This window comes from Neodiprion pinetum, chromosome 2 (genome assembly GCF_021155775.2).
Source record: "Neodiprion pinetum isolate iyNeoPine1 chromosome 2, iyNeoPine1.2, whole genome shotgun sequence".
NCBI lineage: Eukaryota > Metazoa > Arthropoda > Insecta > Hymenoptera > Diprionidae > Neodiprion > Neodiprion pinetum.
In genome coordinates, this window is record NC_060233.1 from 28,396,295 (window position 1) to 28,422,273 (window position 25,979).

The following is a 25,979-nucleotide window of genomic DNA, read 5'->3' on the forward strand; positions in this document are numbered from 1 at the left end:
CGGTTTTTCTGTATTCGTCCGGAAATTTCCTCGTGCTATGAAATTTTGCAAATTTATTGTATGCAATAAATTACTGCGAGACTATGATGTTAAAATCAACCGAAAGGACGAGACGGTCTGAGCTTTTTATGAATCGTAACATTTGTAGATACTCTCAGAGAAATTTCAGAGAGTTTCGGAAAAGTTTTCACTGCGGTAGAAAAATATCTAATTCTCTTCAAATCATGACTAGTTTTATTGTAAAGTTTCGAAAAAAATTCGTAACGTCTTTAGGGTTTTTATAGAAATTAAACAGTTACAGATATATCCTTGGAAAAAATAATCAGGACGGTGGTAAATAATTTTCGGAATTGCTTGAATTCGCTAATTCTTGATTATGTTCTACAGAAATATTTTTAATTACATTGTCCAAGACAATTGTTCAAGAGAGTTTTCCGAAATTAGGTGCATCTAATACCGAAACGAAGCATATAATGCGAAACGATAACCACAATAAGCGTAATTAAATAATTAAAATAGAAATATTTGCATAAGGTTTGTTGCCTTCACAATAAAGATGAAAAATGAAAAAAAATTTCATTTGCCAATCTCGAACAAAAATCTAAAACGTAGATAACACTTTTCGACAGTGGTTTTGTTGCTCTTGATATTTGAGTGGTCTTGGTAAGATTTGATGTCAACGACCCAAGGAGTAAGCGTAGTTTTTCGAAATTGGCTCCAGTTATTTATTTTATCGAAATGTTTATACCCGACTCAAAAAAGTAATATTGAGATGAAAACTTCGGTTATTTTTTTTTTTAATATCTAAAGTTTATTAGAAACCATCCCCCTCCTTACAATACTCCAATACTACTATAACATAAATAGTAGATCCAATCTAACACTGAGAGAAATTTTTAGTTGCGGTTACCGCTCAGTCCTTAAATATTTTCATTTTTCACCACAATCGAAAAATATAGTTCTAGGTAGAAAGTGAAAATTAGTTTTCTAGCCGTTACCGGAAAGTCTGGTATCCGTTACTGTTCTTTCTCGTTACGATCGCTGTTGCTATATTTTCTTGCAACTGTTGCGAAAATTTAATGCTTGGGCAAGAATAAATTTACGTCAAAGCCTTGTTTAGCTAAAAAAATAGAGCAAACCTAGAGTAAAAAAAATTCCAACAACATTCAAACTGTTTTTTTAACGATACCTGTTTTACTGAGTTTTTCTAATTACTATAACACAAATGAAATTTTTCTCAATGAATATAATAATGATTTTATTCTATTCCATGTCCACTAAAATTCACGGAAAAAATCAAGGGAACGAAAAAAAAAAAAGCTCTTTTTTCTTTTTGTCGAGCCATGTATAATGCATGAAAGAAAATTATAATACCCGCTGCAGTTGCGGCGTGCAAGTCATCGGTTTATACTTTTTTTCAACAGGGGGTGAATGATCGAGGGAATCGCGATTGGCTGTTTTTAGAACAGCTTCGTGTTGTACTGTTATTCCCGCATGCGATTATTCACACGCAGGTCTATAATTCCAGCAACGAACGCAATCCGCGATAGCATCGTTTTCCAAAAATCCCGAAACGCAGGCAGCGGCTCATCGCCCGCCCTTTTTGCACGTGATTCAAACTTCGGTCACGTGCGCTTTCGACGATGCATCACGTCACGGGCCTTTTTAATGCGGCAACCTTTTGAGTCGCCCCGCCATATTTCACTCACCTACTGCAGACTGCTGAACCTTTTTTTTCCGAATATCACTTACTCATGCTGTCTGCGACAAATAACAGCAACGCTGAATCTCTCTGCAAAGATCTGACGTTATAAAATATCTCGGGATTGTTTCGAATTTTTCTGGGCGAAGTGAGATAGGAAATTAATTAGAGAATTTTGACAAAATTCATGTTTTTTATGGTTATTTTTGTTCATCATTTTTCTGTAGAACATACTCGGTTTAAATATTGGTTAATATATTTAAAAAATATATCAAATTGTAATGAAAATTTCACACGAAAGGACGAAATATTGTAAGCTACGATGAATTCAGCGTATGTTTGGTAATATTGACGAACTCTAAAATGCTTGAAGAAACTGTCAGCAGATAAGTATACATATACAAATATTTATCAATGATCTTATGAATATTTAATAAAACGAGTAGTAAAAGTCGGAGATTTTCAGAAAAACCATATTGTATAGAAATTATGCGTTACGTGGTTGGATTTTCCAGAAAAATGGAAAGTTTCGCTTGCAACGAATCAAAATTAATCGAATACCTAGCGACATATTACGCTTTATAAGTACTTTGCATTTTTACTGTCAAATAAGTTGTCAGTTTTGCTCGTAATCCAAAGCAGAAAATTTTTCTAACTCTATTTTCTATAACTATCTCTACTCTTCGGACACACTTGCAATTACAAACTACTTATCTATGTGTCCAGCCCTACGTCATTAACTAGTTGAACTAAATAGTTTATCGATGAATAAACTAAATGATTCTATTTCCCTTTGTCGTCTCAAGTTGTAGGCGAAATAAAGCGAACACGACTAATCGTACAATCAGGGAACTTTGACGCGGTTAAAAATTCTTAATATACTTGTACGGATATAAAAATTGAGACACGTAAAAGTCAGGGGCCAGTCGCTCTTGTGAATGATTCATGGCTTACGGTGAAATACCGCGCGTACGAGTTACTACAGGAGGTACGTTTTAATTGTGCGTCACAGACGTATACGATGCTAAAATACAAATTAAATCGGATCTGGTTACAGTGGACGCATCCTGGTTACGCAACTGACTGATTTTTGCAATCCAATTTTCGTGACATTGTTGAAAACCACACGCACGTAATATTAAACGCATCATTCAGAATGGAATAATTTTGCGAGTGGCATAATTTGCAATTACTAGCACTGATTGTACTTAATTTGGCGGTAGCTAAAATTACAGAGTATTCGAAAAGGAAACTAATTCAATTTTACCGTGATTAAGACTAATAAACAAGGGAAAAAAAGTAGCGTTTAGCACCTACTGAATTTTCACATCGAATTCGAAAACTTTTTTAAAACTGAAGAAATTTTGGCAAAATCGAATTGAACCTAGCGACTGGGTGAGGTGGAGTTTCTTTTATAACAATTTTATAGGACTCTATGGATATGAGAATACAACACAAGACAATGGTGACAAGTTTATGGCGCAGATGAATTTATTTCAATTTCGTATTGGTATTTTTTTTTTTTTTTTGCATGGTGTTCCAATTTTTTCATGTACATGATTTTCCAGGAGTTCCGAATATTTTGATAACAAATGAGTTGGATGAGAATCGTGCGGTTGTCTATTTCTAAATTTGGATTGTTTCGTTTACTTTGATTCTATTTTCTTCTTCCCCTCGTCATTTCGAAGAGTGCAGCAGGTATTCCGCTGCGCCCAAGTTGAGCCTGAAAATAAAAACGTTTATAGAGATCAACGATGTTCCATACGATAAAGAAATTGTCATAAGCTTTATACAATATTTTTTTTAACAATTTTCCAATATCCAAAATATGCAACACGTCGCAAAAGACCTTTGTGATATTTCTTAGATTCGTAAATCCGATGAGAAATTCGCAAACGGTTTCACGTGAGAAAAAGTCTTGTCACAATAGTTAATTTTTTAAATCTAATTCTTGCTGCAATTTTTCTCAAACACGATACTAGATGTTTTCGTTTGCGAGGAACAATCGATAATTTTCTTATTTCATCAAATTCAAGTCCTTTGATTCTCCTTGTCAATTTTTCGAAATTATTTGATGCACATGCAAAAACCATTGCCAATATCGAAGAGTGATATTTTCAATAGATTTGAGGAAACGGAAAACAGATAAGCATCGCAATGGCAATGAGATTATCAAATAACTATTGAGTCGAAAATAAATTGATAGCAAAATTTCATATTCAATTTCATCTACATCAAAATAGTCAGCACTGTACTTGCTCTGTAAATTTTTCGATACATTTTCTATCTGAAACTGTAATTGCAGCCATATATAATTTTTTTTTTTTCCACCTGTCACTTTTATTGTACTTTGTTAGTTCGTTACTGATTATGCAGAAGAGCTGTTATGTAAATTTTCTGTTTTTTGGAAAGCAAATATTCCTGTCGGATCATTTTGACCATAGATTATGCTTATGATAAATATGAAACAAATTGTATCGAAAAATTTCCGGAAAACAATTTTTTCAAACTCTTCGTCAACCCTCAATCTTCAAACTGTTGAAGATCATACAAGAGAGTGACAAAGAGATTGCGGCTCTGAAAAGTTTACCTGTTTTTGGTAAAATCGCTACGGCGATTTCTTTTTTGGAGCTCAACGCGGCTTCCGTCGTTCGAAATGAGCCGAGAAACAGTTGGACTTCCGGTCTTTCCTATCGTAGCCAGTGGAATATTGGTCAAAAGTTGTTTGCCCTGACGATTTTCCTTCGATTTTCGGCGGACATTCAAATCCGAGGAAACTATGACCTCCTCGAAGGTCTGGCCTTCGTTTTCTGCAACGTCAGAAAAAAAGAATAAATTTCTGCGTTCAAATAACGTCAAGAAAAAAACGGAAAATCGGTATTTTCTTTTTATTCGAACGGCAAATTGAAATGAGGTTTTGAGTTTTCACAAGCAATAAAATGATGTTCTTAAGTGTCGAGTGCAAAAGTAATTGTAAAACTACCAATCCTCAAAAATATAACCATTCAACTGAGAGTGGGCCTCTCTTAAAATGACAAAGTACAGAAATAAGATTTCCATTTTTTGCTATTAGAAACTGTTTCAAATTGTAAATTATATTTTGGGAAAATTTAATATCATTCAAGTACCGATTTATTAGTTATAATTTGGAAGCTGTTAATTCAATTATACGACTACCGAAAATCGGTCCCTTGTCCGTTTTGTTAACATCAAAACGAGTAGCGCCATACACGAATGCTACTAAAGTTGCCGTCAATCAGGCGCGCAGTCAAAGTATAAATAGCCATCGGTGGTCTGGCCGTGCTCGAAGGAATAATGACATCCAAATAAAAATAGCGAGCAATCGACTGCGTCGGGGTGAATGAATTATTTTACAGTTGTCTCGGATTTATACGGCTGAGACAATTAGAAGTAGAGCCAAGTGCAGTTTCGTTCGATTTTATTTGAAACGAATAGAGGAAAATAAAAAATACCTGTAACTAAGTGAACCTACGTTTTTGGCCGAAGGTCGAGTCTTGGGCGTTGACGAAAACGCAGGCACAGATTACGATCAGGAGAAAGAGGGTAAGATTTGCCATTGCTGGTTGAAACGTTTGTAAATACAGTTGATTCCAAATGTTGCCGAAATATTTGATTCTGTAATTAAAAAAAAAAAAAAAAAAATAATAAACAAATCATACAGCTGAAATAATTAAATCTTTGTTACGAGTTAAATTCAATTATTATTCTTTACAATGTATACCAAGTTGGAAAAGCTTTACCACATTTGATTAGACTAAATTTGAACGTAAATACATCCTAAATATTTCTTAAAGATTTTAAATTTGTACGCAAAAGTCGTTAAACATCTGATGTTATTATTATTATTTTTCCTCGTGTAATTAGGATCTTCTACGTCACACGAATGCATACAAAGGAAATATGCACTTTCATATTCATTGTACGTTGAATTCGGATGACGTCAAAAACTTTGACAAAGACTATGCGTATAAAAAGCTGGTAAATAAGATGCCGACGAATCGGATAATTCTTAGTAATTTTCGGCCGGTTCACTTGACGAGAATACTTGATTCGCGTTAAAGAATCACGAGAGTAAAAAAAAAAAAAAGATAAATCCCTTTCTTCTCCATGAGTAGAAAGTTTTCAAATGCAACGACAAAGAAAATTAACGAGCGTTTTAAATTTACTCTGAAAAAAAATGAAAAGATATAAAAAATAAAACGTGATTTTTCACTATTTGCACGAAAACTCGAACTGGGTTTGCAGACACAAGGACCCGTGATGGGTGTAAACGAAGTTTAAAATCTGTCTATTTACTCACGTCGATAATCCAGATGGAGCGAAGGAACTTTCCGAGTCGACAACCGCACGAGAAATGTGGCTGAAGACCAAGGAACGGCCTCGGTACCTACCTGCAGACCTCTTGGCTAGTGCAGCATATGCGGTTTGTGTACATCGGACAGATATATACCTGCGTACAAGAAATGAGAAACACGCACACGCGAGAATCGGTTTATACGTGAAGACAGACTCGCATACGGACATAAAACATGATAAATGTGTGGGACAAGTAGCACCGGACAAACCACTTTCTATTTCATTTTTTACGCGACTGGTTTTGCCAACTGATACCAGTGCCGTATAGCAGCGGAATTTTACCCTGATGCAAAAATTATATTCAACCAGTTCTACAAATTTATCTGTACTTCGTACGTTAACATTATCAAAGAATATTTCATTGGAATTTTAATTTTAGAATACATATTTTGAATATAACAAGCTTGATAAGAAAATCGACTGTTGTCGTGTGAATATTCATTCCTCAACTCAGAATCAGTCTTGTAATTAAACGAAAGCTTAGACTTTTCTAAAGCTCATTTGATTTCGTTCGTCAAATTACTATGCATGTAACTTTACAGAAAAATGACTCGGTTTTATCGTTGGGAATAAAACTTACTTTCTAATCTGAAGAATAATTTGTCTGATTTCATTTGTTCGCGTTTTCTTTTATTACACAGAAATGAAGCTTTTATCGCAGGAATAGAGGAAATTTCGATCGACAGAATTAGATATATATATATATATATACGTACAAAAAACCGATCTTAAGTTCAAACTTTAAACGAAATCTTTTGTCGTCTAATATTATATATTTATTAATACTTCACGGTCTTTGCCTTTTTTCATTGGTTCCGACGAACCCGAGCTTTTTCTGAAATAATTACAAGGTGATCTAGTCTCTGCTCTTGTCCTTTTTTTTGAGATCGACTCATGTACGAGAGAAAAACACTTTTGTTATAAACAATTGTACAGAGTGAAAACATTTTTGAAAAATGATAAAACGACACTTTCAACCGTCAAAACAGAGTCTGCTTCGCCGTATAAGGGAACCACCCTGAATTTTATACGTCACTGCGATGGGAATAGATTTTGGCTTGAGATAACCGGGTCGTTGTGCTCGGAACTTTCGGATCGAGATGCACGTATATGGAGTCGAGGAGATTTGTTTAAAGGGGTTCTTTGTGTTGTTTTGATTTAACCTTATTTTATTTTTCCCCTTTCGTTCCTCCCACCGCCTCGTTATTCCTGCTCCTCTTTTGTGCTGCTATTCGTTCGAAGGAAGGAAATAAAAAAAAAAAAAAAAAAACAAAATGAAAGTATAATGCACTAGGGAAAAAGTACGGTGTAAGGAGTGCAAGCAGAAACTGCCGCAGACTCCAGCATCTGGCAAATGCAGAGGGAATTAACCTTTAGGGGTATATTTGAAACCCATGCCGCAGCTGTAAGAGGATTTAAAAATCTCAAAATCCGGGTATTTAATTAGATTATTTAACGAATTTTATTACAGATTCATTACAATAGATCATGAACAATGTGATGATTTAATATGTATATTAAATAATCAAAATAATGAAAAATTACGAGAAACTTGATGACTGTGATCAGTGCGTAGATATTCGATGGATGATCAGTCTAGGCATTTAGTAATCGAATCTGAAACAAAGCAAAGAGATAAAAAATAATATCACACGGAGTAACATGCATTGATATTTATTATATCGTAAACTGCGTATTCATTATTTCTATAATCTAGAAGTTTAAAAACTATTTTCGTATTTGTAGTCTGATTTAGAAAAATTTACCTCGTCCCGAATCAAGTTCACACAGATTCGCGTACATCAGTGATCTAGAGTTTAAATACTTGGCTTGTAAATCTCTGACTGTGAGCGGTGAGGATTCATAGTAAATCGAAACATGTAATCCTAATAATGCGGGCATAAAATGTATGCTTGAATCGATTAAATTCATATCTTTGGGAAAAAGCCAAGATCAGACTGATGACATTTTTTTTTTTTTTTTTGTAATCTTACCTTGCGGTAAATCGTGAATTTAAAGTGTGAAGCAAGTGCTCAAAAAAATCCGCTTATGAATTTTTCAATACCAAATCAAATCATAATAACACTTAAATTCACTCGATAGACAGAAATTTGTATGAATCAGATCGCATAATTACGCAGTTTTCTTATAGACTGTCGAAATTTGTATGAAACAAGTACTTACGAAATTCGTTAGAGCTATTACAACAGATGCGGTATTCAACGTTTCTCTTGCGATGAAAAAAATTTCATTCGATACAGTGCATAAAATATTTAAGTAAATTTCTAAAAGGGGTAGAATCGGTGTGATAAAAAAACGTCAAATATATATGTATGTATCATATGCTTCGACGAGACGTGAATTTAGAATTTCAACCACCATGCAAAGGCCTCGAAAAGCAGAAGAAGCGACTGCAGCTGCAGTGCAGCGAGTGCAGGTCTGCTTCTCGTGGGAAGTACAATAAATACGGGTTACGAAGGTGAAGACGCACACACCGATACGTCGAAGGATAAACCAGACGGTAGGTGAGCTTGCATTATGTTCGCCTGATTTTAAAACGAGTTTGCAGCCCGGCATCGTCGGGATCACCGTCTGGTCTGCTGCACCGGCGATTAAGTAGACATGCTCACACGTTCTTAGAGCTTCAGACAGGGTTTTGTACCTGTGTAGCCAGACTAGACGCTGTGAGAACTATAAACTGCAGTGCTGACCGCGCGACGTGCAGAAAGAAAGATAGAAAGAGAGAAAGGAGAGCTGGAAACTGAAAGGGCGAAGCTCCGTCCAGCTTTGTACGATTTCATTTTTTTTTTTTTTTTTTATTATTTTTTGTTTTCTTCTTGCTATCCTTTTTCTTATTTCTCTTCGAGACCATTCATCTCGCCAACTCGCATTAAACTCCGGACATTGCACCGATAACAAAGAAACTCGCACCACCTGCCGGGTGTGGCTCCAAACTTCGAATGATCCAAATTGAGATCAATGATAGACTCTATAAGATTATGAGATCGACTTTTACGTGAATCCCATCGATTCGATTGATCCGAACTCCGAAAGGTTCTGATTCGAGAATGGCCAAACTTTGGAAGGGCAAACTGTCGAATCTACGAACTATAATATTCTACCGAGAAAGAATTCGGTGGACTCTACCAGACCTCGAGATCAAGCATAGTCATAGAAGTGTTTCGTTAATCCAAAGGAATTTCATTTGACTCGACAGAAAAGCTGTAAATGGTGCCACATTCATACGTGAGTTAACAGAACATTTTTTTCGGCTTACTTGGCGAATTCAACACATTTTTTTGTTTTGTGTATAATTAGCGTACTTGATAACGCCTTATGAGGATTGGCCCCAGGGTCCTTCGAACATCAGAACCATTTGCAGATTTTGATCTTCGATATTTCGACTTTTCGAACTCGTGAAATTCTCTGTAAAGACTAATCGGAAGTTCGATCATTCGCCACTTTTATCTAAGTACTCAAAAAAAATGTTTCGATGGCGAAAGAAATGTTTTGTTTATTCAAATAAATGTAGTTTCGCTCGATAACTTAGGTTGTTGTTCTGACAACTTTCATTTTACAGTCGGATATGACATTTCTCTGAATTATAAGAAGATTTTTTTCTACCGTCTTTGGAAGGTTGCAATTTTGGTAAAGTCAAGAAACGCTTTCTTTGTACGAACCCGTTCGTATCAACCTTTGGCAAATCTATTCTTCCATTTTTTCACCTTGTTCTTACAAAGTCAAGTAGCAAAAAAGTGGTGAAAAATCTAGTGATAATTACCCTCCGTAACCACCGTAATTTCCATAGTCTCCGTAACCCTGGTTGCCGTATTTTCTGCCGGAAGAAGCGGTGGCGTAACTGAGACTGATGGGACCGAAATTGATGGCGGCGGCCTCGGCGTTGCTGTGAGTGTTGCTTCCGCCATTTGATGATCCCGCAAAAGCCCCGGCGAATGTCGTACCCCCAGAATTTGGCTTGTTGTAGGACCTAAGCATCAATTATATTTTTTCATTTCAGAACAAGGATAACTCTTTGAAGTCGTCGCAAGAACGATGAAGGGCGAGAGTGAACGTTCCGAGAATCCACTGACCCTGATTATTTTAATCGGTCAGTCCAAATATACAAAAGACGCCATTTGGAGGCGAGAGATATGACTGTCATCAAACCGTGGCTCATATTAAATTATTGACGTCAAGTTTTGTCATATGTTTTACTCTTTGGGTATTGAATCGGCGTGACAGAGTAACTATCTTAACTCTTATGGCTTACACAATGCTCGCCGTATCTTGATATAGCGTATAATTTGCCGAAGGCGATCAGCTGTTCGCCGAGATCGACGCCATCTTGTCCTGATCGCTCGCACACTTCGAATCTCAATTGCAATAAATGAAAAAATGTGAAATTTTAAGCGAAATCCTAAGCTCTTTTCGTTGCTTCGATTTGAATAATTGTCTCAGTTTTCACATCTTTCAAAAAAGCACCTGTCTCATAAACCATTTTTGGCCAGATTATTTTGTTCAATTTTCGTGGAGGAAAAAATCGAGCTTGTCGGATAACTTTGTGAAAACGTGAGTGTACTTTTCGAGGTTGACGTAACGAACTCTTACCCGCAACCGTGACTCCTGCAGCCACCTTGTTGATGTCCACCTTGTATAACGATTGGAGTATACGTCGGCTTGGGCTTATGCTTGTGCTTCAAATGACGCGGGCGTATGTCCGAATAATCATTGTAATCGTTGTTGAAGAATCCAAACTGCGGAGAGCGCGCTTCTCTCACGAGGGAGGCTGGGGATTGAAAAAACACCTGTTGATACAATCATTACCGTTGCGTTCGAAAAATGCGATTCATCAACCTAGTGCTCGGTTTGATATTCAGTAAAAGGAAATTGGAAGAAATTTATTTGCATTGTTGAACTCGAACGTTGAGAATTCCAGTGCTGATTAGTGATTTGAAAACACAAAAAGTCTGATAGGTTTTTCACAGTAAAAAAATCAAAGTCACAAATGATTTCGAGAAAAGAATTATGACCAAGGTTGATGTTGTTTCAAACATGAAATTGGCGTCTTGTAAAAGCTGCGCGAATTAGACACGCGACAAAAGCAAACACAAAAAACCTGTTGATCAACTTTCACTTTTATCCGTCGAATTCATCCATCACTTCGAGTTATTCCGTTTGCTCCAATCATATGTTACTAATTATATTCAATACGCTCTTGATATCGTGGCATATGTGAGAACAAAAAAAAATAAATAAATAACTGTCACTAACGCGTTGCATAACGTGATAAGTACCATTTTCGTCGGAGGGTTCGGAAATCGCGACTGTTTCCAGGGGCTTGGCAAATCCCTCAAGAGCTAGACCACAGAGAACGATAATGAGGATCGAAGGCGTCAAATGTCTGGCCATCGTGGCGTTTATGACGTTAATAATTTGGGGGTACTGAATTTTCACGTTATTCCAATGATCACTGATCTTCTGATCGTTTCCGAATAACTGAATTACATTTTCGCATGGCTTTATACTCCGAGTGCTCCCTTCTCCGTTGTTTATTACATACTCGAGAGGAATTTTTGAAACGTATTATCGACTCCCAGATGACAAGGACACCGTCGGATATTCCGCAGGACATTTGCTCGGTGGCCTTCCGGTCCAGGGACAACCGGAATTCGCAAATAACTAATATTTGCCTGTCCGGCTATTAACCAGTAACAGATGTTCTGTCCGATTTTACGATAACACTGTTCATTTTTCGGAGAAATTTTACTATTGCGAGAATTAATTAATTAAAAAAAAAAAGATTGGCCAATGTTGAATTACTGTTTCGGTTACCTCCGACGTTAGAGACTGCACGAGATTACTTTCTCACATCCTCTTATGATTCTTCCTTTTCACTACGATGACCACTCGACCATGTCTGATATAATTATTGTTTTGCGTGGGCAACAGGGAAGCGATTTAGTTTCCAGTCTCAGACAAGGATAACTTCTTCGAATTTGTAGTACTGAATTATGGAGCTTCCTTCATCGGGCAGTTGCAGATTAGTATTCATACCGCAAATACTCTCTCTTTTTAAATACCATCGTTCGGTTGAATGAGTGTAATTTGAATAACATAAAAATTGCAAAATATTTCTTGACCACTGCAAATTGTACAGAACATTATTCCTGTAGAAATAATTCATGCAGAATAATTTCTAATGTGAATCTCGAACTCATTTCTGTGGGAAAATATTTCTGTGGAAACAATTAGTCTGTAGATAATATTGCCCTGTAGAATTGATTTTTGTACAATCGATCCTCCTCCTTTTCAATAGTTATTACTTCGTGTGTTGCTGCATAGTTTTAAGGTTATTCGATATCGTGCTGTGATGTACACTGAGAAACATTTCATTTGTTAGAGTAACTAGAAGAATTCAGTCAAACAGGTATGGTTGAAAAAACGCAACCATTTTGCTCTATTGTCGATCCTTTTTTGGTAATTGCAACGAAGAATCAATTTGTTCGGTTTACTCTACTTTTTTAGTTAAACAAGGCTTTAACGTCAATTTATTGTTGCGCAAGCATTAAATTTTCGCAACAGTTACAAAAAAATATAGCAACAGTGATCGTAATGAGAAAGAATAGTGACGGATACTAGACTTTCTGGTAACAGCTACAAAACTAATTTTCATCTCGTACCTAGAACTATATTTTTCGCCTTTGTTAAAAACTGAATATAGTTAAGTACTGAGCGGTAATCGGAACTAAAACATTCCCTCAGTGTCGTTTGTTATAGCAGAGTTCGTACGTAGGTACAGGAAAAACTTGGAAGTTCGAAAAAACTCCAAGAATTTCTTACAATTTTGAATGAGGAAGAAAGGAAATTCGTTCTTACACAAAGTACTGTCGATCATGGGAGAAAAGAAGGTTGCTGTTTTCGTACGTAACTATTATAATTACAAGTCAACTATGTCGTACAAGGATTGAACGCAATGTGCAACGGGCTGTTACGAAAGATAGATCGCAAAGATGCTCGTGCGACTCAAGTACTTCCATTCAAAGCTCGAAGTTGCCTCGATTGATATGTCGGAACAATAAACCTACATTAATAGGTACATACATTGTCGAAATGTGGTAAACGCGCGAAAAATTTGTCTCGCTTGCAGAGGGCGCCACCGGAAATCGAACCGATCGAACTGAAAATCGGAGCGCTCAGCGCGAAAGATCATTCCGCGATTATCACTCGGCGCGACAAATCGCTGCGCGGTACTCGGAGCAAATACACCCATGTTAAAAATTGCACTCAAAATTTTATTTCGTTGCATCACTTTATATATTCTACGTATATTGCTTGATACCGAACTTTCTTTGTTTTTTGTTTTTTTTTTTTTTTCTTACGATAAATCGCAAGCTACTGTTTGTTAATCGATAATCAGACAGTGGGATAGTTACTCGGTAATATCGAAGGTGTTGGTATTAGTGTGTAAAAAAAAATTGTCATTAATCGGCATCGTATTTCTTTAAAGGTTACTGGAATAATCCTACTTCATACAAAGGATCTGCGGAGGTCTTGAATGTGTTCTACTTTGAACTTTGACCGTAGAAGAAGTGGAAATATCTGCCAAGCTTAGGGCTCTAGTAGGATTTCTTCTCAATACAAAATAGTTCTCCATAGGTCCTAATACCTCTTTTACAAGTTCCATTCACCCTCTACCGAACATTGAACTTTGTAGGCTTGCATTAGGGCAAAAATTTCAACTCTGGTACAAAAGAATAATTTGGAATTCGAAGTACGGATTTTAGTGTCCGACAGCGTTTGTTTTTTTTTTTTTTTTTTTTAAATCACAGTATAGCGCGAAATAAAAAAGTTTTTTTCGTACGATAACAGAATTAAAAAAAAAGAAAATGTAGCTTTGTACTTCATTCATGTGTTCCACCAGAAAGCTTGTCACAGAAAATTCATTAATCAGGATATGAATATCTTTATTCTTTAATCACACAGACGATTATTATACAAACAGTCTTGATACTCTCCATTGTAAAACTGAATTTCTTAAAAATATCTAACGCAGCAATATTAGTTTTGATTTTGATTCACAGTCCGTCAGATTTCACCAATGTAAATTTTCCCTACATCTTTGACGATGTGTAAAAAGAAGAACAACGAAACATCACAAGGATATGTAAAAAGAGATCAGAAGTTATAAAACGAAATTGAATATCGTTATCAATCCATTGGGATCGAAAGTATCACGGAAGGTCATCTGACGACAGGAAATGTAACTTCGAGCGGATCGTATTTAATAAAAGTGAATTCGGTTGCCTAAGACGATCAGCTGATAACGCGGTGCGACGCCATGTTGCCCAGGTAGCCGTACCGATACTCGGGATTTCTACCGATTTTTCCCAATTAGCCAGTGAATACTTGGAACGTATCGGACCGAACTCCATTGGAAGATCCGAACAAGGGAATTCCTACGGCCGAAAACGGAGCTGCAGCAGCACTTGCAAGTGTAGCCGCAGCGCCAGCAGCCGCAAGTGGAACCGCAGCAGCAGCCGCAAATGGAGCTGCAGCAGCAGCCGCAAATGGAGCTGCAGCAGCAGCACCAATTGAAAGTGGAACCGAAGCAGCAGCCGTGAATGAATGACCGACACCTCCGACGCCTGAGTTTTGTACGACCGACGTCTGTTCGTTTATCGATGTGGCTGAAGAAGAGATGCCAGGATTGCCGATCGATGTTCCACTGCTAAGGGGAAAAAATTGGATTATTTTTTAATATTTCAGGGTGATCGCGTATCCAATTATAATCGCGATGACTGGTTATTGTCGATTAATCACTGACCTAATAGTAAACCAGTTATTCGGGTGGAATGAATAAATAACTGATCAAGGTCCGTCTTATCGAAAATTTCGCCAACGACATTACGCGAATGAATTTTAAAGTATCTGACGGATTTGGAATTGGGTGGTAATTTGATTTTGACCGGTTTTATGTAACAGCTGTACTGCGGAAACGGATTCGTGTTCTATCTCTTTTTACCATTACGAAGATTTCGCATTTAGTTTGGATTTTGCTAGATGCGGCCCGGTTACTGACTCGTTAAATCGATATTACCGCAGCCTTTTATTCCTCAAGGTTTCGACTTGATTATTGAAATTTTTTAATTTCAGACTGTACAAATTACAGTGGCATGAAAATCTAATGAATATAAAATTACGGTTTTTACAGATTCACGTCAGATAATTCAAATAGTATACAATGAAAAACGATAATCCAATGGGACAACGAATTTATAATCCAAAGGCAGTGAAGTAAAAGATGTGGAATTTTTTTTAATCTGAAAATTCGCTGTCATAGTAACAAATTAACAAATGCCAATAACTGAACAACGCATCCAATGAAACCAGCTCGTTTTATTCGCAAATGAATTCTCTGCGAGTCCTCCGAAATCGGTATTAGATAACTTATAAACATTTGAACTATTAGGTATTTTTCCTGATTGAAGCGGAAAAAGTTATACAGGAAAAAATCTTGCTCATTGGATAAGTATAAGAGAATTCATTATTATAAATAAAATGAACTATAACTATCAAATTTAAATTGAATAAATTTCAACAGGCATTTGGTTATTAACAATCTTACAATAACGCGATCTCTCTTCAAAGTTGCTATCGATTGAACATTTGTAGATGAGATTCACGATTCTCCAATTCAACGCGCTCGGCTTCCTTTTGAAACAGCGATCGAAGTTTTTTATCGTTAGTAGCTGCACGTTTTTGAAAAGATCCCACACACCAAATAGATTCCCGACATTTCTTCCGATTAATCTGTTTTTTACCTGTGAGTTTCAGTGATGGTAGAGTGAGATGAAGTCCCAGTCCCCACACCTGGTTATAAAACACAGAATTTTTTGTTCAATGAAACTGTCATTTCTCACGACAACGGACTTAAGTCCAATTTTCAGACGGTCCCAAAATCGGTCCCGTGATTTAATATTCTAGCCAATCGATACACAAGGTATATACTTATTTAACAAATTTTTTCAAAATCACCAAAGTTGTTTTTTTTTTTTTTTGCAGATTTTTCAATTTATATCAATCTATTTACCCAGTTGTGGAGCTGCAGTTGCAGTCGCGGCGAAAAAGATGAATAAAAATTTAGCTGCGTTCATCTTGACGAAATTCAACAGTCAAACTGCATGTGTACTCGCGGGCAACTCCAAAATATAAAGAAATCTCGCCAGAAGAGTGGGAGCTCTGAATTTTCATCGATAATTGATTTACAAAAACGCATTTCATATCGCCTCGAGTGAATTGAAATCGAATCTAGCTGTAACGCAAATGCATTCGAGGGACTCATATATGGGGCGTTCTCCGTCAGTTCAGCTGCCCTTTTTCGGACCTTCTCAGATACCGCTCAAAATCGGTCATCATACGGTACAAATTGAAAGAAGTCTATGTGATTTATTTTTTAAATTTTTAATCACTCCTGTTAGGGGATAATTATCATTATTGTTTTTATTTTTTTTTTTTTTCATCATTCGCACGACCTGGATCGTTGAAGTGTGCAAAATATATTTTAACACGGGAAAGAATTGCAGTTTAATGAATTTTGTTATGCAATAAGTCTTGTATTTTAATTCTTACCGCAAATGTCGTTTTGTTCTACGGAGGAAAATTGAACTGTATACTTTCCGCTCAATCGGACATCTTTTATACCAGTCTTACTTTCAAGTAATCTACAAACTGTGCAAAAAATGAAACTACAGAAAAATTCGCACAGTAAAGTTAAAAAAATGTCGTGAGACCAGATTTTTTTTGAATCAACGAATATTTCACCAGACTTGGCCGATCCGAGTTACATGTCTTGCACAAAAATTCGTCTCCTCGAAGGATTGGTTTCAAAACTTGAAAAAAAATTGACCGAGACTACTTTAAAGTAGTGCTAAAATATGATATCTGAGAATTTCCGCATGTAAGTGGACAAACAAATGGAATACACCCTATATACCATTTCCGAGAAAAAATTTCGAGACTTAATTTGTTTCTTATAATATTTTCATCTTAATCCGCCTGAGTTTTATGGGCTAATCAGAGCGAGCTTCGGGCGCTCTGGCCGAAGGCACTTTTGCCCAATCTTACGAACGATGAACTCGTGTTCTTGTTTTTCTCGATTCTGACCTTCGATGGCTCTCTCAAGAAGTTGGACGCACAAAGAGCGTGCTGCTAAATTGCGACGCAAACAATTTAGTTTTTTCTCGAATTATTCCAAGCCGTTTCCCTCAGGTGATTCCCGTTTGTCATTTTGGGAGTTTTTGGTGAAACTTGCCGTTTAACGCCTGCAGATAGGCAATGAAAGCTGCATTTTATATAGGGATCTTCACTGGGATCATGACGTATTTCAGGGCAACACTGTTGCTGGTTCCACGTAGGCGGGAAAATTTAATTCTTAAATTTATGTTATTGAATTATTTATCAAATTATAAATTTCTCTTCTTAATAGACGATTTACTCATGGCTAAATTGTGTAAAACGTAAATATGTTTTTATTGTTGCACAAATATTGACTTGGATATATTTACAATCGATACCATACGTAAAGCCGACTTACATAACCTCACTTTTTTCGCAACCTGTCGAATGCCTTCCTCCGTGCATGTATCGAATGAATATTATTTGAAACAATTTTTTCAATTCTTATTCTGATAGACAAACCGTTCAACTGTTGTATTTACTGTCGCGAAAATCATTTGACATTTTTGGCACAAACAGATAATTTGATTTTACGCTCGCAAAAGATCTTACACTGAGAAAAATTTCATTTGTTATAGTAACTAGAAAAATTCAGTAAAACAGGTATCGTTAAAAAAAACTTTTCGAATATTGTTGGAATTACTAAAAACGAGGTACGCGTAACCATTTTGCGCTATTGTCGATCCTGTTTTTGTAATTTCAACGCAAAATCAGTTTGTTCGATTTACTCAACTTTTTTCAGTTAAATAAGGCTTTAACGTCAATTTATCGTTGCACAAGCATTAAATTTTCGCAACAGTTACAAGAAAATCTAGTAACAGTGATCACAATAAGAAAGAACAGTAACTTATACTAGACTTTCCGGTAACAACTACGAAACTAATTTTCATTTTCTATCTATAACTATATTTTTCGATTTTGGTAAAAAATGATAATATTTAAGGACTGCTGAGTGTAGAACATTGGGGCCATTTACGACGAGTTTTACGTGTATGGACCGTCATTCCTATGTATGTAAAATGTAGCCTCGGTTGCCTATCTGCCGGCGTTTAACGGGCAGTTTCACAAAAAACTCCGAATACGTTTATACAGCAAGACAGAAATGATGCGATCGAGCGATCGTGGAGAAAAATGCTGCGTCGGGAGAATAATACAATTCATCGATGCGTCGACGCTTGCAGCCAGTCGCATTCTAATGCCGTATAATCTAGTGACTAAATTCTAATATCTAACGTGGATTGTTGTTGAGCCTTGAGAAGACGCAAGTCAAACACCGTCGTATGCTTTCACTTGGAAATCCCAGACTAAATTGACCATGTGAATAGTTGCCCGTGCCCACATCTGGCATTGAATCCGTTAATTTCTGTATAATATGCTCGCATGCTGTGTTCAATTCATGCAGTTCCAAAGTTCAGATTACAGCCTGGCCCCGGAGCCAAATAAAGCCTGACGCGTCAGTCCATAAAAGAATACGTTGCGAACGAACGATGAGATTTGTCGGTTCGTTCGTTAGCTTCGTTTACAAAAGCTAAACTGGATCAATGTAAGCTCGTGAGCTTAGTTATAAAAGTAATCGATTTGGTTTTAAAAGATCCAATGTAGAGAATCGACAAAAGAAACAAAAATAATTTTTGCTTCTAGTCTTCCGTGATGTTTAGACGGGCATGATTTGGTATTCAGAGCGAAAAAATGGACAAAAATTAAATCATTCCGAACGCTTTGAACGCGGTGAGGACCTGGATGAGGAATTGACATTTCTGAGGAAGTGATTTGCTTTTGTATGACGGTGAAATTCGAATGTGAAGGATGGTGCAAAGTGATGAAACAAGCTAATAGCCAAGGACGATGTATCTTCCCGGTTTCTTGAATTATTTATTACACTTCGTTAACAGCGCGATCCTTTTTTGCTTGTTTATTTATAATCATGACTAGCATTCCAGTTTTAATTATTCATACGTACAGGCATATTCTGCAGCCGCGGGGAATAAAAAGTAACAACAAAATAACAACAGGTCGTGTAGACGCAATTAATATCGCAACGTTTCAACCAAAGATATGACATTCAGGCATTGTTATGATAATGCAAAACGTCGGTAGTAATTCAACAACAATCGGTGAGAAATAGTATAAATCTAATGATCATATAGATAGGCGATGAGATACACCTGACCTTGCAAAGATGATTTAATACCGCGTATTAATTACGACCATCCCGCGGCTGTAAATGAAGATCGTTAATTTAAATTTTCAGCAATTATAAAGCAGAATCATCATTTCTAAATAAATCATGTAGACAATTAGCGAACAGGCCAAGAAAACCGTTAATAAAAAGGTACATCAGGTTTTAATTTAAATGGACTATAAGTAAATCCCTAATTAATATCCTGTGAACGTAAATTATATCCAAACAAAAAACAACGTCACGCATATTCTTAACGATCTCACATATTATATATTACGTCGTGTTATGCAATAATTTCGCCATCTGTGCCTGTGTCTAAATCGAAACGACCGCAGGAATATTCTGTTATACAGGGAGAAAAATAACAACGGATACATACCGCGATAATAATCTCTATGATTAGTTTTATAATGAGCCGTGAATTAGAAAAATTACTCGACGATCGATTCGCGTCTAGCGAGTATTCATCTTGATAATACGCGTGTACGTAACGCGAACAATCTGAAAGTCAACACACGGCATCGTCCGAATACTCATACAGCTATATTTTCAATTTATATTCAATTTACTCATCTTTATTCGCGACAAATGTTTGCCGGCTTATTAGCAACGGAATTTTAAGGTTGTTAGGGGGAAAACCAATGATGCCTATGAAAACGATTGAATAGCCTGTCATCTTCCATTTGCTGTTATTCAGCCTCCTCGTTCTAACATTGGAGAGTTTTATTAGACAGAGTTTCTTTTAAACTTATGGTAATAGCTATCTTGGCATTGAATTTAAATTTCAATTTTTCTCTATTTATTAGCGCACAAATTTTTATTAACGTACAGACTTGCAATCTTTCGATCTTTCAGTCAAGTTATCTTTTCAGTTCAATCGATTCTGAATGATCTTCTATAAACCCTGATACAAGCAGCGTGCAAAAATGATCTTATCGCTTATATACATATTCCGTATTTTTCATATTTATTTATTCACTTGGAATTGTTTAATAACTTGAATCAGCTGAGTCGGGATGCGCGAAGAAAAAAATGTCACGAATCAGTATAATAATGAAAAGTAATAGCTTGTATAAAAACGTATCACTAGTTCGTTAACAAAAATATTTTCAATTCAATAAGAAAAAATGGATCAATGAAATGCATTTTTATTTTTTATATAAATTAAAAAATAGAATGGCAACCATAGAGCGTCGAATAAATAAGCAGTCGGTCATGCAGCGTAAATTAGCAAATACGTGGCCGAGAACTGGTTGTATGCAATCGGTTACTTAATACACTATCGATAATAGCACATAATAAGCTTCAGGTTTGATAAATCGTTTCATTCACTGTTTTCTCACGCTCTCAACAGCGCAATATATCATGAAATCGGGCAACACGAATTCCGGGTCACATTTTGCAAATCGACGCAATTTTTTATAGCCTTGTACAATTTCTGTACCCGTGTATAGTTGTTGATGTCCACGTCGGCAATACAAGCAACGATTAGGGAACCGGCTAATTAGCTGGCTTATAATCAATTACACACGATTCAACCACATAACAAATATATCACATATAATTAGTCGCTGAAAATGAGCATGTCGCGGGTATTGGCCGAGGCTGAGGCCAAAGCTGAGCTTTTCGACTCGATTCCCGGAGTCCCGCTGGAAGCTTGAGCATCGGCACTGGCCTTGGCGCTCGCTCCAGTTCCGCCTGTCGATGCGTTTGCCGAAGCTGTTGCCGACGCCGTGGCGCTAGCGTTTCCACCGAAGACATCTGACTGCGAGGACGCCTTGCTTGAACTGGAGGCCTGCGACGTGGAGCCAAACACCGATGAAATAGCGTTCGAAATCGCTTCGGAACTCCCCGAAGACCCGGCTCCACCGTTTACCAAAGATGACGCCTTGCTTGAACTCGTAGCCGAAGCGCTGGAGCCGGACGAGGAAGACTTCGCCTCTGAAATTGCGTTCGCAGTACCTCCACCGTTCGCCGAAGACACTGCTGAAGAGGTCGCTGACGATCCAGATCCCCCGGTTCCGAAGCCACCGGAACTGCTGGCTGCATTTGCGTTCGCCTCTGCGTTCGCTAACGAATTGGCTTGACCACCACTCACACTGCTGCCCCCGTGGTTTCCTCCGATTTGTTGACCATGGGATCCCTCGGATCCTCCAAGGACCGTGGAGCCAATGCCAGGAACTTGTTGAGCACCTCCACCAACTGCGCCACCGTAACTTCCGCCACTCTGTTGTTCGTAAGATCCTCCTGATCCTCCAAGGACTGTGGAACCAATGCCAGGAACTTGTTGAGCACCTCCACCAACTGCGCCACCGTAACTTCCGCCACTCTGTTGTTCGTAAGATCCTCCTGATCCTCCAAGGACTGTGGAACCAATGCCAGGAACTTGTTGAGCACCTCCACCAACTGCGCCACCGTAACTTCCGCCACTCTGTTGTTCGTATGATCCTCCGGATCCTCCAAGAACTGTGGAGCCAATGCCAGAGACTTGATGAGCACCACCACCAGCTGCACCACCGTAACTTCCGCCACTCTGTTGTTCGTAAGATCCTCCGGAACCTCCAAGGACTGTGGAAGATATTCCAGGAACTTGTTGAGCTTCGGCGTTAGCATCAGCATTGGCATTGGCATTGGCATTGGCATTCGCAGTTGAGGTACCCTGGTTAAAGAAGGGGTTTCCACTTCCAGCGGAGCCTTGAGCTGGTCCATGTCTTTGTCCTTGGCTTTGATCGTAGTTTACTCCTGGTTGCAAGAAGGGTTTCGGACCTCCAGTAGAGCCTCCGTTGTAACCGCCACTATTCGATGGTCCCAGGAATGGGTTCCCACTTCCTTCAATATTCCCAGCCTGATGCACGTTCGCTTCGCTACTAGCGGACGATCCTCCACCGGGTAAGAAGTTTTGGCTGGGTTGTTGTGGCACAGCGATATTGCCGTGACCTTCGACAGAACCTTGGCCTGTCTTATCGCCGAATGAATCTCCGTTAAATACTTGCTGACTTTGTACTCCTGCGTTCAAGTTCGCGTTTGCGTTTGCCATGGCTGCGGCAGCGCCGTTCAAAAAAGGATTAACCTTGAACTGGTCACCTCTTTGTCCCTGGGACTCGAAACCTGCTTCATTATTGTATGAACCACCATGAACGCCACCTGAAAGAATGGAAATATGTATTGATACGCCATTTGGGTCGACCTATTCTTTCATATCTTAATGCCGAAGTGGTACAGACACTATAGTGACCAAAAAGTCTAGGATTGGTTTTGGGTGCACGAGTCACGAAGTTTTTTCGGCATAAATATTCAAAATAATGGACTCACCGTGCGGTTGGCTCGGGCCGACTTCTTGGACGATAATAACGTCGGGGTTCGGATGTTTGCCGTGATAATGAGGGTGAGGATGGGGGTGAGGGTGAGGATGCTTGCTTTGAACCAGAACAACTGGGACCACTACCACTTGGGCCTTTCCACCCTGGCCATGACTGTGACCTTGACCGTATTGACTTTGTTCGTAGGTTCCCTGGCCCTGACCATACGACACTTGATCCTGACCATGACCATGGCCATGACCGTGACCTTGATCAAATTGACTTTGTCCGTAGGTTCCCTGACCCTGACCATGACCATGAGCTTGATCGAATTGACTTTGTTCGTAGGTTCCCTGGCCCTGACCATACGACACTTGACCCTGATCATAAAGGCCGCCTACGACTGGTCCCGTACCTGGAGCGAGCGGATGCTGAACCCCTCCGTTCGCTGATCCGAAAGCGTTAGCGCCTGCGTTCGAATTCGAATTTCCACCATATCCTGCGGGCTGTTGAGGCTGGTAGTTGCCACCGTTCGCCAAGCCTTGACCATTGCCGTACGCGCCACTTCCGGCATTCGCGTTCGCCTCCGCCTTGGCGTTCGCATTTGCCTGGGAGTTTCCATAGCCACCAAATGGTTGTTGCGGTTGTTGCGACTGCTGTTGCGGAGGATAATTGTAGTTTCCATATCCTCCGAATTGCTGGTTGCCACCGAAGTGACCACCATTTGCTTCTGCGTTTGCATTAGCGTTTGCATTAGCGTTTGCATTAGCGTCTGCATTCGCGTTTGCGTTGCTCTCGGAGCCGCCATATCCATTTCCTGATCCGTACCCCGACGAGGAAGCCTGTGACTTGGCGTTAGCACTGGCGCTAGCAGATCCTGTAATCCAAACGAGAAGATGACTAGTAGTTAGAGTTGGGATGACGGACTGTTTTCGAGGAAGTAATCACTGACAATAAGACCTAGTGGGTGTACACTTGAGTTCAGGACTTGTAGACTTCAAAAGCCTAAGTAACTCCAAGTGAGTCTATGATTTCAAGTGACTTCGAGTAACTTTACGTGACCTCAAATAATTGCAAGTGAATTCACGGGACTTTTTTGTTGGCGACGTAACTCCTGACTCCAGACGCGATTACTTCCTCGACTGTCTTTGATCAAATGAACGAAAATTATATCCCAGATCGTAAAACCGGCTATACTGACAAGCCCAGAATTAATTGCACACAGTGTAATTACGATGATTGAAAACTTGTTCGTCATACCCTCCGCAAGGTTCATCGACTGATAATTACCGGACTTTTAAGAAATGGCTAAAATATTTCGGTACTAAACTAGCTGACATGTTATTGGCACACCTCATATCGATGCAAGGACCTGACCGTCATCAGCATCGTCGACACGCATGGTTCTGATCATTACGTGCGTCATACCGTGTATTATTTATTTCTCAGAGACACACCGATCTGGCGATAATTTTGTTTTTACACCGTCGACATCGAGTCGCAATAACAATTTACGAATAATCGGCGCAAAGATGTTCCTATATTTTTGTGTTCAATGGCAAGTTTTTTTCTTCGATTCTTTTTTTTATCTCCTCTTGCCCAATACGGCCACGATGACGAACTGTAGTCGATGAGAAAACGATGAAGACAACAAGTTTAACGTGTTGCACCTCATGTCATCTCGGCACGATTTCTTACGTCAGGTAATTTCTGTTACTACGTGAGTTAAATATCTAGCTACCACTTGACGCGAACGATCAGTCCTCACCGCTATTTCTCAGATACGTGGATTTAACAGTTTTATTTTTCTGTTTGTTTGTTTTTTTGTTTTTCTTTTATTGTTTTTTTTCATTCGACATACCTTCGCCTCCGACTCCGGCATTCGCGGATGCTGACGCTTTAGCGTTCGCATTTGCTCCGCCGTATCCTCCGAAATTGTTTGCTTTTGCTTCCGCATTCGCAGACGCGGATCCCGCGCCGCCGTTGGAACTCGCAGAGGCTTCAGCGTGCGATAGACTCGTCGAAAACCCGATGGGTCCAAGGTTGAAATTTGTGTTGAGGGCATCGCTGCGGGAATTTGCACTGTTCCCTTCTTCTGGCTTATGGAACAGACCCAGAGGATTCAAAAGACGCCCCGTGTTGATACCAGTCAAGTCACCGAGAAGACCTGCCAATTTTTAGGTCTGAATATCAGTTTCATCAAGAAAGCCAACCGGAGTGGAGTAATGATTTCAGGGAATAGATGTCAATCTACTGGTTGTGGTGAGGGAGAAAAAAAACGAATTTACACTTCGTCACGGTGCAATCAGTCAACTGATTTGACAATTTTTTACAACAACCTATGTATTGATTCCATTGAATCGAAATCCTTTGGCGGAAAACTCGATTTTTTGTATATCTATGAATCGAATCAATCGGACGAGTCAGACTTGGGACACTTTGCAATTGATTTTATAAGTCGAAACGAAACCGAGTATGCAGTTCACTGAAAAATTGCCAAAATTGTTTTCATTCTTACGCTAAATAGACTGATTTCTTACTCTCAAAAATCATCGCTACGTTACTAAACGAGGCTCTGTGTTTACCGTTAATCACAGTCAACTGTGAATCGCAAAAGATATAATAATTGGAATTTGACAGTTTTCGACGAGCGAAGATAGTATGCTTTCTTTGACTCTCCCACAGTAATAGTTGAATATCAATCGTGAATTGTATTGGAGAAAATGATACTCAAAGAGTCCAATGACTATTTGTGTCTAAATTTCAAGTTGATAATATGCAAAACATCAGAAACATTCGTTTTTCCTAAGATATTAAATATTGGACAAGACTGAGCCATCCCAATTCCACTATTCACTTCCTGCTAACTTTTCCAAACCACGTGATAAGAAAATTTGCTGATGTTCCGAGTCGACCCAGGATTCGGGCTTTTTAACTTCTCGCTCCAACTGTCGCAATTGGAGAATAGAAATGCAAAATCGAGACATACCTGGTCTGGCGAAGACGTCACTCGTCAAAAGTAGGAGGAGAATTATCACAGAGCACTTGGGCAGTTCCATGACTGTCGGTTATCCGTTATCTCGTGATCCTACTTTTTACATTTACCATTCACTGTGCAATTTCACCGCAGATTATCTCATACGCGCACCTCGTTTCGAGTCGAAAGATGAACTGAGTCTCTCGG

General features: G+C 38.5%; 4 protein-coding genes across 5 annotated transcripts; all 4 read right to left on the bottom strand.

Annotated features, from left to right (window-relative positions):
- Window positions 1-1,947: 1,947 nt before the first annotated feature.
- On the bottom strand, window positions 1,948-6,262 carry LOC124213073 (uncharacterized). The gene is made up of 4 exons (XM_046613921.2): window positions 6,024-6,262; window positions 5,196-5,338; window positions 4,293-4,512; window positions 1,948-3,425 (listed from the first exon to the last, which is right to left on the bottom strand). Exons 1-4 carry the CDS (start codon window positions 6,245-6,247, stop codon window positions 3,380-3,382), a joined length of 633 nt encoding a protein of 210 aa, XP_046469877.2. The 5' UTR covers window positions 6,248-6,262; the 3' UTR covers window positions 1,948-3,379.
- A 1,255-nt stretch (window positions 6,263-7,517) lies between these two features.
- LOC124213076 (uncharacterized) lies at window positions 7,518-11,579 on the bottom strand. Its single transcript, XM_046613925.1, has 4 exons — window positions 11,374-11,579; window positions 10,688-10,865; window positions 9,861-10,067; window positions 7,518-7,696 (listed from the first exon to the last, which is right to left on the bottom strand). The coding sequence occupies exons 1-4, from the start codon at window positions 11,486-11,488 to the stop codon at window positions 7,684-7,686; spliced, it is 513 nt and encodes a 170-aa protein (XP_046469881.1). The 5' UTR covers window positions 11,489-11,579; the 3' UTR covers window positions 7,518-7,683.
- Window positions 11,580-14,026: 2,447 nt separating this feature from the next.
- Window positions 14,027-20,484, bottom strand: LOC124213077 (angiomotin-like). Of its 2 annotated transcripts, none has more exons than XM_046613927.2 (3): window positions 16,170-20,484; window positions 15,901-15,949; window positions 14,027-14,804 (listed from the first exon to the last, which is right to left on the bottom strand). In XM_046613927.2, exons 1-3 carry the CDS (start codon window positions 16,231-16,233, stop codon window positions 14,471-14,473), a joined length of 447 nt encoding a protein of 148 aa, XP_046469883.1. In that variant the 5' UTR covers window positions 16,234-20,484; the 3' UTR covers window positions 14,027-14,470. The 2 variants fall into 2 exon arrangements, with proteins under 2 accessions (XP_046469883.1, XP_046469882.1); XM_046613926.2 differs by having other exon boundaries at window positions 14,027-14,807.
- A 144-nt stretch (window positions 20,485-20,628) lies between these two features.
- Window positions 20,629-25,979, bottom strand: LOC124213062 (uncharacterized transmembrane protein DDB_G0289901). Its single transcript, XM_046613892.2, has 4 exons — window positions 25,785-25,979; window positions 24,657-24,962; window positions 22,809-23,672; window positions 20,629-22,640 (listed from the first exon to the last, which is right to left on the bottom strand). Exons 1-4 carry the CDS (start codon window positions 25,852-25,854, stop codon window positions 21,061-21,063), a joined length of 2,820 nt encoding a protein of 939 aa, XP_046469848.1. The 5' UTR covers window positions 25,855-25,979; the 3' UTR covers window positions 20,629-21,060.

Bases quoted from the DNA above. Each gene is read 5' to 3' on its own strand.
- LOC124213073 (XM_046613921.2), bottom strand. From the start codon at position 6,247: ATGTCCGTATGCGAGTCTGTCTTCACGTATAAACCGATTCTCGCGTGT. The intron at 5,339-6,023 runs GTGAGTAAATAG...TTTTAATTACAG, and splicing joins GCTCCATCTGGATTATCGAC to AATCAAATATTTCGGCAACA. The intron at 3,426-4,292 runs GTAAACTTTTCA...TTTTATTTTCAG, and splicing joins AGCGATTTTACCAAAAACAG to GCTCAACTTGGGCGCAGCGG.
- LOC124213076 (XM_046613925.1), bottom strand. From the start codon at position 11,488: ATGGCCAGACATTTGACGCCTTCGATCCTCATTATCGTTCTCTGTGGT. The intron at 10,866-11,373 runs GTACTTATCACG...TTCAATCCCCAG, and splicing joins CGAACCCTCCGACGAAAATG to CCTCCCTCGTGAGAGAAGCG. The intron at 10,068-10,687 runs GTAAGAGTTCGT...ATTGATGCTTAG, and splicing joins TGCAGGAGTCACGGTTGCGG to GTCCTACAACAAGCCAAATT.
- LOC124213077 (XM_046613926.2), bottom strand. From the start codon at position 16,233: ATGAACGCAGCTAAATTTTTATTCATCTTTTTCGCCGCGACTGCAACT. The intron at 15,950-16,169 runs GTAAATAGATTG...TTTTATAACCAG, and splicing joins AACTGCAGCTCCACAACTGG to GTGTGGGGACTGGGACTTCA. The intron at 14,808-15,900 runs GTAAAAAACAGA...TTTTCCCCTTAG, and splicing joins ACCATCACTGAAACTCACAG to CAGTGGAACATCGATCGGCA.
- LOC124213062 (XM_046613892.2), bottom strand. From the start codon at position 25,854: ATGGAACTGCCCAAGTGCTCTGTGATAATTCTCCTCCTACTTTTGACG. The intron at 24,963-25,784 runs GTATGTCTCGAT...AAAAATTGGCAG, and splicing joins TGACGTCTTCGCCAGACCAG to GTCTTCTCGGTGACTTGACT. The intron at 22,641-22,808 runs GTGAGTCCATTA...CCATTCTTTCAG, and splicing joins CGGCCCGAGCCAACCGCACG to GTGGCGTTCATGGTGGTTCA.